Below are 13,230 nucleotides of genomic sequence, written 5' to 3'. Positions count from 1 at the left end.
CCCGGATTTGTGGAAGAACAAAAATTGGCTTTTGCACCATGATAACGCCCCTGCTCACACATCGTTGCTTGTGCGCGAATTTTTGGCCAAAAACAACACACTAATGATGCCGCAGCCACCGTATTCCCCAGATCTGGCCCCCTGTGACTTTTTCTTGTTCCCGAAACTGAAGAGGCCCATGAAAGGACGACGCTACGCTACGATTGAAGAGATAAAGACGGCATCGAAGGAGGAGCTGAACAAGATCACAAAAAATGATTTTTTGAAGTGCTTCGAGGATTGGCAAAAACGTTGGCACAAGTGTATAATATCTGATGGGGATTACTTTGAAGGGGACAAAATAGATGTTCATGAATAAATAAATAATTTTTGAAAAAACACAAAATTCGCGATAGTTTTTGAACAGACCTCGTATATAAAATATATATTGGGTCATTTAAAAAATATCCGCGGTTTTTTGTCACTAGATGGTGTTGATGGTCATATATTGGACAACACTAATCCGATTGTGTCAAACGAACGCGCGTCTGAAAAATGACATTTTAGGTTACATTTTTTGTAAACAAAGTTTGGTGATTCATCAATCGTGTCAATCGTGTTATATTGGTTTGAAAATGAGTGAAATATCTGAAGAAATACGCTATGTGATGCTTTTTTACTACAAAAAAGGTAAAAACGCAGCACAAACATGCAGACAAATTTGTGAAGTTTAGGACGCGGATGCTGTAAGTGAACGCAGGACGCAGGAGTGGTTTGTTCGATTTCGTTCTGGAAATTTTGATGTCAAAGATCGACCTCGCTCTAGTCGGCCAGTCACTGAAAAAGTCGATGAAATTTTGCAACTGGTCGAGCAAGACCGACATGTGAGCTGTCAGGAGATAACCAATGCACTAAGAATCAACCATGTGACAGTTTGGAATCATTTGAAAAAGGCTGGCTACGCAAAGAAACTCGATGTTTGGGTGCCACATGAATTAACGCAAAGAAATTTGATTGATCGAATTTCCATCAGCAAAACACTACTAAAACGCAACGAAATCGACCCATTTCTGAAGCAAATCATCACGGGTGATAAAAAATACAAGGGTGAAATACAAGAATATCGTTCGTAAAAGATCATGGAATAAGCGCGGCGAACCATCACAAACGACTTCAAAGCCTGGATTGGCAAATAAGGTGATGCTGATGGGATTGGAAGGGAGTCGTCCATCATGAGGTGTTACCACATGGCTTAACGATTAATTCAGAGCTCTACTGTTCACAACTGGATAGATTACAGGAAGCGATTAAAGAAAAACAACCAGAATTAATTAACAGAAAAGGTGTTGTCTTCCATCATGACAACGCCAGACCACATACATCTTTGATGACGCCTCAAAAATTGAGGGAGCTTGGTTGAAAAGTTTCGATGCATCCGTATAGCCCGGACCTTGTACCGTCTGACTACCATTTGTTTCAATCTCTGCAGAACTCTCTTGATGGAAAAACATTGGCCGACAAAAGAGCTGCCGAAAATCACTTGAAAAAGTTTTTCGCCGATAAATCACAGAAGTTCTACACGGATGGAATTATGAAATTACCCGAAAAATGGCAAAAGGTTATAAATAATAATGGCCAATATATACTTAATTAAAATTGATTTTCAATAAAGAAAAATTTCATTCAAAAATTGAACAAAAGACCGCGGATACTTTTTGAATGATCTAATATATATATATATGTATATGTATGTATATAAATATATACATACATATATGTATATGTAATAGATATACATATACACGCGCGTGTGTGTGTGTGTGTGTGTGTGTGTGTGTGTGTGTATACATATATATACACATGTCAAAACTTTATTTACTGAATTATTTACACATACATATATCAGGGCTCGGAACGCGATGTGTGTTCGGTTAAGCTTCGATTCTGCTCAGATGTCGAAACGATAAGCGGCAATCTCGTAGCAGACGTAACATATAAATGGAATTTTCGAATACTCATTGTTTTTATATTAAAACTCGTTTCTACAAGCATAGTATTGTTCTTTGAGGTTTTCTGTAAATCGCCAGCTATTTATTTTAAACGTGCAAGTTCTGAAATTATTGTATACAGCACATTTTTGATTCGACTCGGATGTCGACTTATGAAGCGCCATTCCTCTTATCACGCGCAAGCGAAGTACTGCTATTTAATTACAGAAATGGATTGAATCATTAACCAACAATATATTATCGGTTGGAAACGCTATAATAATAATATATTTTTGTATATATAGAAATATATATCAGGATCATTGTTTAGAAAAGGAATCATGCGTCCTTGCTGCATCGGCGATGATGCCAAATCAGCATCGAAGAAATCACATTCTTGAATTGCAGAACGAATTATTGAAACAGAAGTATGACAGAGTGAGACAGAGAAAAAACAAAAAAGGATAGAAACTCCGATTGTAATCGGTGAGACTCCGCACGCCCAGCTGGGCTCGTCGAGCGAAACAGCGAGTTTATCCTTCAGAGTTTGTCTCTCTCTCTCTCTCTCCCTCCCTCCTTCTCTCTCTCTCTCTCTCTCTATGATCGCTATGCTTTTTGGGAAATTTCGGTCGATCAACATGTACAAATTAAGAGGAGGAGGAACATTATAGTTAACATATAAATTTTAATAAATTATGTTAATCCTATATCTCTCCAATTTATGTGTAATAGCAAAAATAATTTTAATTTACGAGATATTGATATTTCCATGATTTTCCATGAGTGTTATACAGGGTCCGGCAAAATGATCTCCCACATTTTGCACCGCCACTGTCCTCGAACCACTGAAGAGAGGGGGAGCTTAGCGTAGTCGGTTGGTAGCTCGCGCCTTGCCATTTCAGTTGTCGTCATGAATTGGACAGGCGTTTAAGGACGTTTTAAGGGAAATGTTTCCAGGACGCGTAATCTCGTTACGTGGAGATGTTAGGTGGCCTGCGCGTTCACCCGATCTTGCCCCATGCGACTTTTTCCTTTGGGGCTACCTGAAAGCGAAGATTTTTCAACACCACCCCCGAACCATTGACGAATTGAAAGCAGCAATACGCCAAGAAATTACAGGAATATCGCTTCAAATTATTGCTCGAGTGATGGAAACTTTTAGAAATCAGCTTCGAATGTGTATCGAAAAAAATGGTCGCCACTTGGACTCTATAATTTTCAAAACTCAATAAAAACAAATGGCATAGCATAAATTTTCAGTTAATAAAAATAAAATCTAAATAGCATTTACAATGGCGTTTTTATTAAAGATTAAAATGTGGGAGATCATTTTGCCGGACTCTGTACGAGATGTGGCTATTAAATAGCGAGACTGACGCTGTAAAACATTTTATTTTCATTTCATACATATTTACTTATTATCACCTTCAATATACACCCCTCCTCTATCCCTACAACGCTCCATGAGAATCTTTCATTGTTTGAAACAGCTGAAAGTCTTCTTCTGTCAGCTCCTTCAGGACGCGTGCCGCTTTCTCTTTCACAGCTTCAACAGACTCAAATCTTGTTCCTTTTAATTTTATGTTATTTTAATTTAATGTTATTATCCTTTCCAATAAGTTTGGGTCATTTTCAATGGCATTCAAAGTGTCAGTACAACGATTTTTGCGAGCTTCTTGTTGTTCAAACGTGAGAATTTTAGGTACCATTTTGGCACACTTTTTTCATGTTAAAATTGTTATGTAAAATTTGCCGTACACATTCTTTGTCAATTCCTACAGTTTCACCAATCGCACGAATATTTATCCGATGGTCGGATCGAACCAGATTACCGATTGTTTCGATATTGTCATCCGTTTTCGACGTGAAAGGGCGACCCGGGCGTGAATCATCTTTAACATCTTCTCGGCCGTCTTGGAAACGCTTAAACCACTCAAAAACACGTGCACGCGATAAACATTCATGGCCATACACTTCTTTCAATAATTTATAAGTTTCAGTAGCGATTTTTCCAAGTTTCACGTGAAATTTCACAACAATTCGTTGCTCTATTGTTACACTTATCATTTTTCCGGCGAAACAAAAAACAACTCTAATGCGAAAGAAGGCTACGGATTTGTTTACAGAAGCGAAAGGTACTGCATTCGAAAGAGAAGGCTTCACGCTAAACAGCTGTCGGTCGCTGGCGTTTGGCGCATGCGTACTTCTTCTGTAGCAGCGTCAGTCTCGTTATTTAATAGCTACACCTCGTATACCACGTTCATAGAAGTGATTTGCAAGATCTCGGCGTGGTCTCACGCGTAAGGTGCAAAATCTGAATGTTAGAGTTAGTTTCCTTTTTTTTTCATAATTTTTTGTTTTTTTAAATAAGTGACATTGTTAATAAACACATATTACAGGCTAAATATATTTTTATTTAATTTGTTGGCGCTTATCAGTATGTGTGTGGCTCAGCGGACTTGATACCAGCCTGTTGGCTTTGCGGCGTGTTAGCGACGTGCCGTCGCTGATGGGGCCCACCGAAAGGGAGGGCATGCGCGCGACTATACTGCCTGCGTGTAAACCGTCGCGCTTCTCACAGGTTTTCTCGAAGCTTCTATGTGCGACCTCCCCGCTAATAACACGTACACGACCAATGCACAAGAGTTTTATTATTTTATAATATACGACGAGTGTAAAACACGAGAGACATTAAAGTATTTTTACATAAGGTAAATTGCCTTTTTTATTACGCACTGCCGAATTATTTTCGGGTGTAGCCACAAGGCAAGCGACACGGATCGACAGGTCACAAGGCAAGCGACACGGATCGACAGGCCACAAGGCAAGCGACACGGATCGACAGGCCACAAGGTCTCTGACGAAAAGAAAATAGCGCTGCACATAGCGCAACAGGGACATCAAGGTTCTTTTACTAACATTGATCCTTCGAGCCGGATACACAGGTATCGCATACACATGCAGATTACATTCTTTTTTCTAAGACTACGTGCGTACAAGCGTATAAATCGCACACGACAAGTACTCATAAGTCTTATCTCAGGCATACATTGCGAGGTAAGAAAGTTTTATTTTATATTTACAAGAGCGCATTAGGCGCATCGTGTTCAATTAGACTTCGGCATAACGAGGTATTTGCTTTCGCTCACAAGAACCGCCATATTGTCGTTCATTACTTTCGCTCACAAGAACCGCCATATTGTCGTTCATTACTTTCGCTCACAAGAGCCGCCATATTGTCGTGCATCACTTTCGCTCACGGGAGCCGCCATATTGTCGTGCATCACTTTCGCTCACAAGAGCAGCCATATTGTATGCTATCTTTCTCGCTCACAAGACCATTTTGTGTTATTAGAAGGAACTAGATTCGTGTCGGCACAGGCGGCCATTTGCATCTTCATAAAACCTTACATTTCATTGGTCAGGCTGTCACATTGTAATTTTATAACGGCTTCGCGTTGCCACGCAGTCAATATCGCATTACATTTAACGTTTTTTTCATAATGGAAACACTTCCATTAGCAGATGCAAAAATTAACAGAGCTCACATAAAGTCCGCGGTTACCCGGTCAAAGACTTTTATCGATAATTTCAACGTCAACTGCGAATCGCAGCATGGTCTCACTGAGCGTAAGCAAAAACTATCGGAATTGTGGAATCAATTCGAAGCAGCTCAATTTCGCATAGGAATTCTTGAAAACGCAGATCCCTTGATCACCGATAAAAGAGTTCTCCATGAACAGCACGCGCAACAGCGCGACAATTTTGAAGTTCTTATTTCCAGTTAATGGCTTGTTATACCGCTCTTATTGAGCGTATGGAAAAAAACGCATCTCCGCCAACTTCATCGAACATAAATGGACAAGCGAGATCAAGGGAAACGCGTGTTAAATTGCTTAAAATCGAGTTACCAGTTTTTACAGGTGCATATGACGATTGGTCTATTCCTACAGGGATACCTTTGAACAGTTAATTCATTTTAATGAGGATTTAGCGGAAATTGAAAAATTTCCTTACCTGAGGTCTTCCTTAAAGGACACTGCCTCTGATATAATTAAATCTATAGAGATCACTGCAGCCAATTATTATGAAGCATGGGCGACGATCAAGGACGTTTCGACAAAGATGGATTGTTCAAAAGCATGTTCGCGCTTTATTCGAGGTACTAGCTGTACGTAAGAAGAATCACAACATGACTTGTGAATTATTAGACACTGTTCTTAAACATTTGCGCGCGCTCTCGGAAGGCCTACTGATTATTGGGATGATTTAATTATTCATCTTATCATTTGTAAGTTGGATGTAGTCACCAGCAAGGCATGGGAATTAAGTATCAAGGGAAAAGAGCTGCCAGATTTAAAGAGCTTAATAGAATTCTTGATGCCAGATAGAATTCTTGAACTCTCTGGTGCCAGGCATTGGAATCAGTATATGGTAGATTTTATAATAACGTAACAAGTAGTATCGCATCTAAGCATAATAGCAATTCAAGGTCTACATCTGTCGCAAATGTCGCTACATCCAATTTTTCTTGTGCTGTTTGCAAGGAAAATCATTCCATATATCATTGTAAAGAATTCTTCAATTTATCAGTTGAAGATAGAATTATGGCCGCGAAAAAAGCACATTTTATGTCTCAATTGTTTGCGATCGAACACACATCAAACGAAAGCATGTAAGTCGAGTATGTACCGAAAATGTGGTAAAAAACATAACACATTGCGCATAAGTGCTCCGAATAGTTCAGATATATCGCGATCGAGCACGCAGGCAGCAGGTCAAGCTATCAATCCTCCACTCCCCGTCGCCACGCAATGTACATCAGGTCATCGTTCGTTAAATATTTTACTGTCTACTGCAATTATCTATGTATACGATTCCAATAATCAGATTCATTCATGTCCAGCATTACTTGACAGCAGTTTTCAAATGAATTTCATAACGAAGGAATTGGCAAATCGCTTGAAGCTCAGGGAGCGACCTCTTGATGTATCGGTGGCGGGAGTTATGAATGAAATAATCCACGCTAATAAAGTAGTTAATCTTTGCGTTAAATCACGTTTTAATAATTTTTCCGAAAAAATGGACTGCGTGATGCTTCCAAAAATAACGCAGTTGTCACAGCACTTCATACCCATGCAAAGTGTCTGTTCCAAAACATATGAAACTCGCTAATCCTAATTTTAACGTACCGACAAGCATTGATATGTTAATCGGGGCCGAGTCCTTCTGGAGGCTCATTTGTGCGAGTCAGATCAAACAATCAAAAAATCAGCCGACCTTGCAAAAGACACATTTTGGATGGATCATTTCTGGTATCACACCAAGTGACATAATCGGATCTGTTTCTTCTCTTAATTTTCATTTAATCTCACTTGATGACTTAAGGCTCACATTAAATCGGTTTTGGGAGGTTAAACATGATACCACTCCTAAACCATTTTCTCTCGAGGAAAAGAGCTGTGAGGCTTGAAGAGTTATTCCTGCAAGGCGTAAAGCGTAATATAGAAGAGCGTTTTATCGTTAAATTGCCAACAAAGCAAGACAAGCTGGATGGATTGGGAGAATCCAAGGACATCGTTCTAAAACGTTTCAAATCTTTGGAGAAGCGGCTCATCGCTCAACCCCGCATGTACGACGAATACAAGAGGTTCATGGATGAATACATTCGCTTGAATCACATGAAGGAGGTGACCAGTAGCACGATGCTAAACCATAGCTCTCCAGCTTTCTATCTTCCATATCATGCTGTACAAAATGAAACGAGCTCCAAGTTCCGGGTGGTATTTGACGACTCATGCAAAACCACAACCGGATTATCTTTAAACGACGCATTGAGAGTAGGACCCACGCTACAAGAAGATCTTTTTTTCATTTTGGCCAGATTCCGAAACATTCAAAATCGCTCTCATCGCCGATATAGCAAAGATGTATCTCTCAAGTTCTGATCGATTCAACTCAGACACTATTGCAGCGTATTTTCTGGCGCCAGATGAACCCATCAAGCCTTTCGAATTACTCACTGTCACTTATGGTATGTCATCAGCATCATTCTTGGCTATCAGAGTCCTGAGAAAGTTAGCGGAGGACAGTGCGGATTGCTATCCGAGGGCGTCGTAAATAGCATTGAGAGACTTCTACGTGGATGATCTCCTTACCGGAGCCGACTCAATAGATGAAGCTCTGTCTATCAAGAAGGAGACGGCATTGCTCCAGGAAATTTGAGCTTAGAAAATGGGCATCCAATGTTTCTGGCCTCCAGGATCAGAATTCTAGCGAGTCAAGAGAATTCACCTTATCCTCAGACAAGAACTCCGAGAAAAAGGCGTTGGGCATTGCATGAGATTACCGAGCTGACGTATTCAAGTATTCGTTCATCAATCATCTGCCTCCTCTGGAGACGCCTACCAAACGAAGCATTTTATCACGCATATCTCTCATTTTTGAGGTTGTTAGGTCCAGTTACATTACTTACCAAATCCATCATGCAGGACCTCTGGCGATTCAGGCTTGATTGGGATGAATCGATTCCCTTAAAGTTACATACCAAATGGAAGTACTTCGAGACGGAATTACAGAAACTGCGTGGCATACTCATTCCTCGTCTTGTCACAATCACAGAACAATATACCAGTTTGGAGCTACATGGATTCTCAGACGCTAGCGAAATTGCATACGGAGCATGCATTTATTTACGCTCCACTTCAATTAACGATGCTTATTGCACACATCTACTTTGCTCCAAGTCCAGAGTGGCACCGTTGAAGAATTTGTCGCTTCCGCGCCTCGAGTTATGTGGTGCATTGCTACTGGCTCGTCTTATTAACAAAATCTCTAAATGTCTCACCTGTCCAATAGCATCCATTCATTTATGGACGGATTCTACAATTGTACTATCATGGTTGCAATCGTGCGATCGATCTTGGTCAACCTTCGTGACAAATCGCATTGGTGAGATAGAAGAATTAACATCGATTCAGCAATGGAATCACGTTCCGAGTCAGGACAATCCCGCGGACCCATTGTCCCGCGGTGTCATGCCGGGTTCCCTAGCGTAATTGGAAATCTGGTGGTCGGGGCCCTCCTGGCTGGGACGTGACAGAGAAAGCTGGCCTCAAGAAACTATACCTGCAAACGTGGCCAGCGTTCCTAAGCGAAAACTTAAGGCTATTACTGCAATGAGCGCTGGCACAAGAACCTGTCATATTCTATCGATATTCAAACTTTACCAGACTCATTCGAGTCTTTGCGTACATGATTCGTTTTACAAAAGGTTCCAAGAGTTCAAGGGATTTATCCGACCATTCTCAGGAGATCTCATCTTTGCAGAACAAGAACATTCCTATATCACCTATATCTTTCAACGAGCAGCAACAGGCAATTTATCGTCTAATCAAAATAATACAAACGAGACATTTTCCAAGTGAAGTGAAGGCACTTAGCAACCACAAGGCTGTTCCTACAAACAGTCCCATCTTAAAATTAAATCCATTTCTTGGCGATTCCGGCATCTTACGTGTCGGCGGTCGTTTGAGAGAATCCTCCTTGTCTTATGCCTCCAAGCATCCCATGCTGTTGCCATCCATTTTCCCGCTTAATTGTGATACACGAGCATGAAAGGCACTTTCATGCCGGACCATAAGCTACTCTCGCCGCGGTGCGTGAGCGTTACTGGCTCATTTCGCGCGTAACATCATTCGACGGATTCTCAGGAGATGTATTGTCTGTTTCAAGAGTTCACCAAACTCGCTTCCGCTATTATGGGAAACTTGCCGCGGATTAAAATGTCTTCGAAGATATTTGATCAATGTGGAGTGGATTATGTCGGCCCCCTCTATTACAAGGAAGGTGCTAGAAGCTAAGGTCCACTAAACTAATAAAATGTTATATCGCAATTTTTATTTGTTTGGCCACCAAGGCGATCCATATCGAGTTGGCGTCTAACTTGTCGTCAGAAGCATTTCTAAACATCTTCAGGCAGTTCATAGCAAGAAGAAGTCTCCCTTCAGACATCTTTTCTGACAATGAATTAAACTTCGTCGGCGCCAAACGCGAATTGAGCAAGTTAAGGGATCTGCTACGTAATGAGTCAACTCAACAACATATCCAAGATCAAACCCGAACTTTAGGAGTGCAATGGCACTTTATCCCACCACGCTCTCCTCACCATGGGGGTTTATGGGAAACCGCCGTGAAGGCAACCAAACGACATTTGGTTCGCATTACAAAGAATTCCAATTTGAAACGCGAGGAGCTGGAAACATTGCTCATCCAGATTGAAGCGATATTGAACTCGCGTCCTCTCACCCCTCTTTCCGAGGATCTTTCCGAGGACGACTTCACCTCTCTAACTCCCAGACACTTTTTGGTGGGTACACCTCTCACAGCTTATCCAGAGCCATCCCGAGGTACCTGTAAACCGTCTCTCCCGTTGGCAGTACATACAGCTATTGCGGCAACATTTTTAGAAACGATGGACCCGCGAGTACCTTCACCAATGCCAGGAGCGTAGTTTATCTGCCAAGTGGCAGATAAACGAACCCTCCATACATATCAGCCAAATAGTTATCATCAAGGAAGATAACACTCCTCCACTATCATAGCCTCTGGGAAGAATTCAAGACATACATCCAGGCAAGGATACCATAGCACGCGTTGTAACAATGCGTACTTCTAACGGCAGTTATAAGCGACCGATTACTCGTCTCTGTCTACTTCCAATTGAGAACTAAGGTTTCGAAAATTGACGTTTTCTATGTATCTCTTGATGTCCATGTTCATATCTTAGCATTATTATTTTCATCGTTGACAACATGATATTATTTTGTGGATCAAACATATTCATTTTGTATTTATTGAAAGGCGATTTTTTCAAGGGCGGCGGTATGTTGGCGCTTTTCAGTGTGTGTGTGTGTGGTTCAGCGGGCTTGATACCAGCCCGTTGGCTTTGCGGCGTGATTGTGGCGTGTTAGTGACGTGCCGTGTCGCTGATGGGGCCCATCGAAGGGGAGGGCATGCGCGCGACTATGCTACCTGTGTGTAAACCGCCGCGCTTCTCACAGGTTTTCTCGAAGCTTCCGTGTGCGACCTCCTCGCTAATAACACGTGCACGACCGGTGCACAAGAGTTTTATTATTTTATCTGTATAATATACGACGCGAGTGTAAAACACGAGAGACATTAAAGTATTTTCACATAAGGTAAATTGCCTCTTTTATTACGCACTGCTGAATTACTTCGGGCCACAAGGCAAGCGACACGGATCGACAGGCCACAAGGCAGAGATACAAGTTCTCTGACGAAAAGAAAATAGCGCTGCACATAGCGCAACAAGGACATCAAGGTCCTTTTACTAACATAATTATTGAAATTATATGTGTATTTCTAAAAGTTTTAAACCGACAATTGTATCAAAAAATAATTCGATGTAGTATGCGTCGAATAGATAGAAAACCAGTATTTTTATATGTAAAGATATATGTGAGATCTGTTTACCTTTAGAAAAAATTCGAAAAGAAATCATGTTTCTGTAATAATGTTACGTTGATGTCGATCGGTACTTTCTGTGAAATGTTTTTTTTATAACTATCATCCGAATGAAAATTCTGATAATCAAATCAAATCGCAAAAGTGCGATGATTAATATAATTATAAGGATGATGTCAATATACTTTCATAATTAACAAATCAAAAAGCCTTTATATTAGGTCATTTAAAAAGTATCCGCGGTTTTTTGTTCAATTTTTGAATGAAATTTTTTTTTATTGAAAATCAATTTTAATCAAGTATATATTGGCCATTATTATCTATAACCTTTTGCCATTTTTCAAGTAATTTCATAATTCCATCCGTGTAAAACTTTTGTAGTTTATCGGCGAAAAACTTTTTCAAGTGATTTTCGGCAGCTCTTTTGTCGGCCAATGTTTTTCCATCAAGAGAGTTCTGCAGAGATCGAAACAAATGGTAGTCAGACGGTGCAAGGTCCGGGCTATACGGTGGATGCATCAAAACTTCCCAACCAAGCTCCCTCAATTTTTGGCGCGTCATCAAAGATGTGTGTGGTCTGGCATTGTCATGATGGAAGACAATATCTTTTCTGTTAATCAATTCTGGTCGTTTTTCCTTAATCGCTTCCTGTAATCTATTCAGTTGTGAACAGTAGAGCTCTGAATTAATCGTTAGGCCATGTGGTAACACCTCATGATGGACGATCCCTTCCAATCCCACCATACACACAGCATCACCTTATTTGCCATCAATCCAGGCTTTGAAGTCGTTTGTGATGGTTCGCCGCGCTTACTCCATGATCTTTTACGAACGATATTCTTGTATTTCACCCATTTTTTATCGCCCGTGATGATTTGCTTCAGAAATGGGTCGATTTCGTTGCGTTTTAGTAGTGTTTTGCTGATGGAAATTCGATCAATCAAATTTCTTTGCGTTAATTCATGTGGCACCCAAACATCAAGTTTCTTTGCGTAACCAGCCTTTTTCAAATGATTCCAAACTGTCACATGGTTGATTCTTAGTGCATTGGTTATCTCCTGACAGCTCACATGTCGGTCTTGCTCGACCAGTTGCAAAATTTCATCGACTTTTTCAGTGACTAGCCGACTAGAGCGAGGTCGATCTTTGACATCAAAATTTCCAGAACGAAATCGAACAAACCACTCCTGCGTCCTGCGTTCACTTACAGCATCCGCGTCCTAAACTTCACAAATTTGTCTGCATGTTTGTGCTGCGTTTTTACCTTTTTTGTAGTAAAAAAGCATCGCGTATTTCTTCAGAAATTTCACTCATTTTCAAACCAATATAACACGATTGACACGATTGATGAATCACCAAACTTTGTTTACAAAAAATGTAACCTAAAATGTCATCTTTTAGACGCGCGTTCGTTTGATACAATCGGATTAGTGTTGCCCGATATATGACCATCAACACCATCTAGTGACAAAAAACCGCGGATACTTTTTAAATGACCCAATATGTGCCTTTATATGCAATGTACAAATAATTTTTTATTTATCTATTGACGTGATTCGGTATTCTTCTTATAATTATTGGAGTACATGTTAAATTTTGGACCGACTTTTGAAGCGTCGCCTTCTTTTCCCTCGCTGCCGCTGCTCAATGCTTGATGGCTGAGCCGCACCGGATCGCCCGCGGATGTGTATCTCAGGAGCGTCACAGTATAAGAAACATGCTGCTATTATACCTTCCAACATGAAAATTATCATAATAACATGACAACATTTTAGCA

At 40.6% G+C, this 13,230-nt stretch overlaps 1 protein-coding gene across 1 annotated transcript; it reads left to right on the top strand.

Annotated features, from left to right (window-relative positions):
• The first annotated feature begins 8,212 nt into the window (after positions 1-8,212).
• LOC147909580 (uncharacterized) lies at positions 8,213-9,025 on the top strand. The gene has a single exon (XM_087406829.1). The coding sequence runs from the start codon at positions 8,213-8,215 to the stop codon at positions 9,023-9,025; it is 813 nt and encodes a 270-aa protein (XP_087262955.1).
• The last annotated feature ends 4,205 nt before the right edge of the window (positions 9,026-13,230 follow it).

The sequence above is a fragment of the Acromyrmex echinatior genome, chromosome 6 (assembly GCF_024713525.1).
Source record: "Acromyrmex echinatior isolate Ae372 chromosome 6, ASM2471352v2, whole genome shotgun sequence".
NCBI lineage: Eukaryota > Metazoa > Arthropoda > Insecta > Hymenoptera > Formicidae > Acromyrmex > Acromyrmex echinatior.
Note: the sequence above shows the minus strand (reverse complement) of the source record. Positions and strands in the feature narration are given on the sequence as shown.

What these genes read in the sequence shown, in the direction of transcription:
- LOC147909580 (XM_087406829.1), top strand. Translation starts at nt 8,213, where the DNA reads ATGTTTCTGGCCTCCAGGATCAGAATTCTAGCGAGTCAAGAGAATTCA.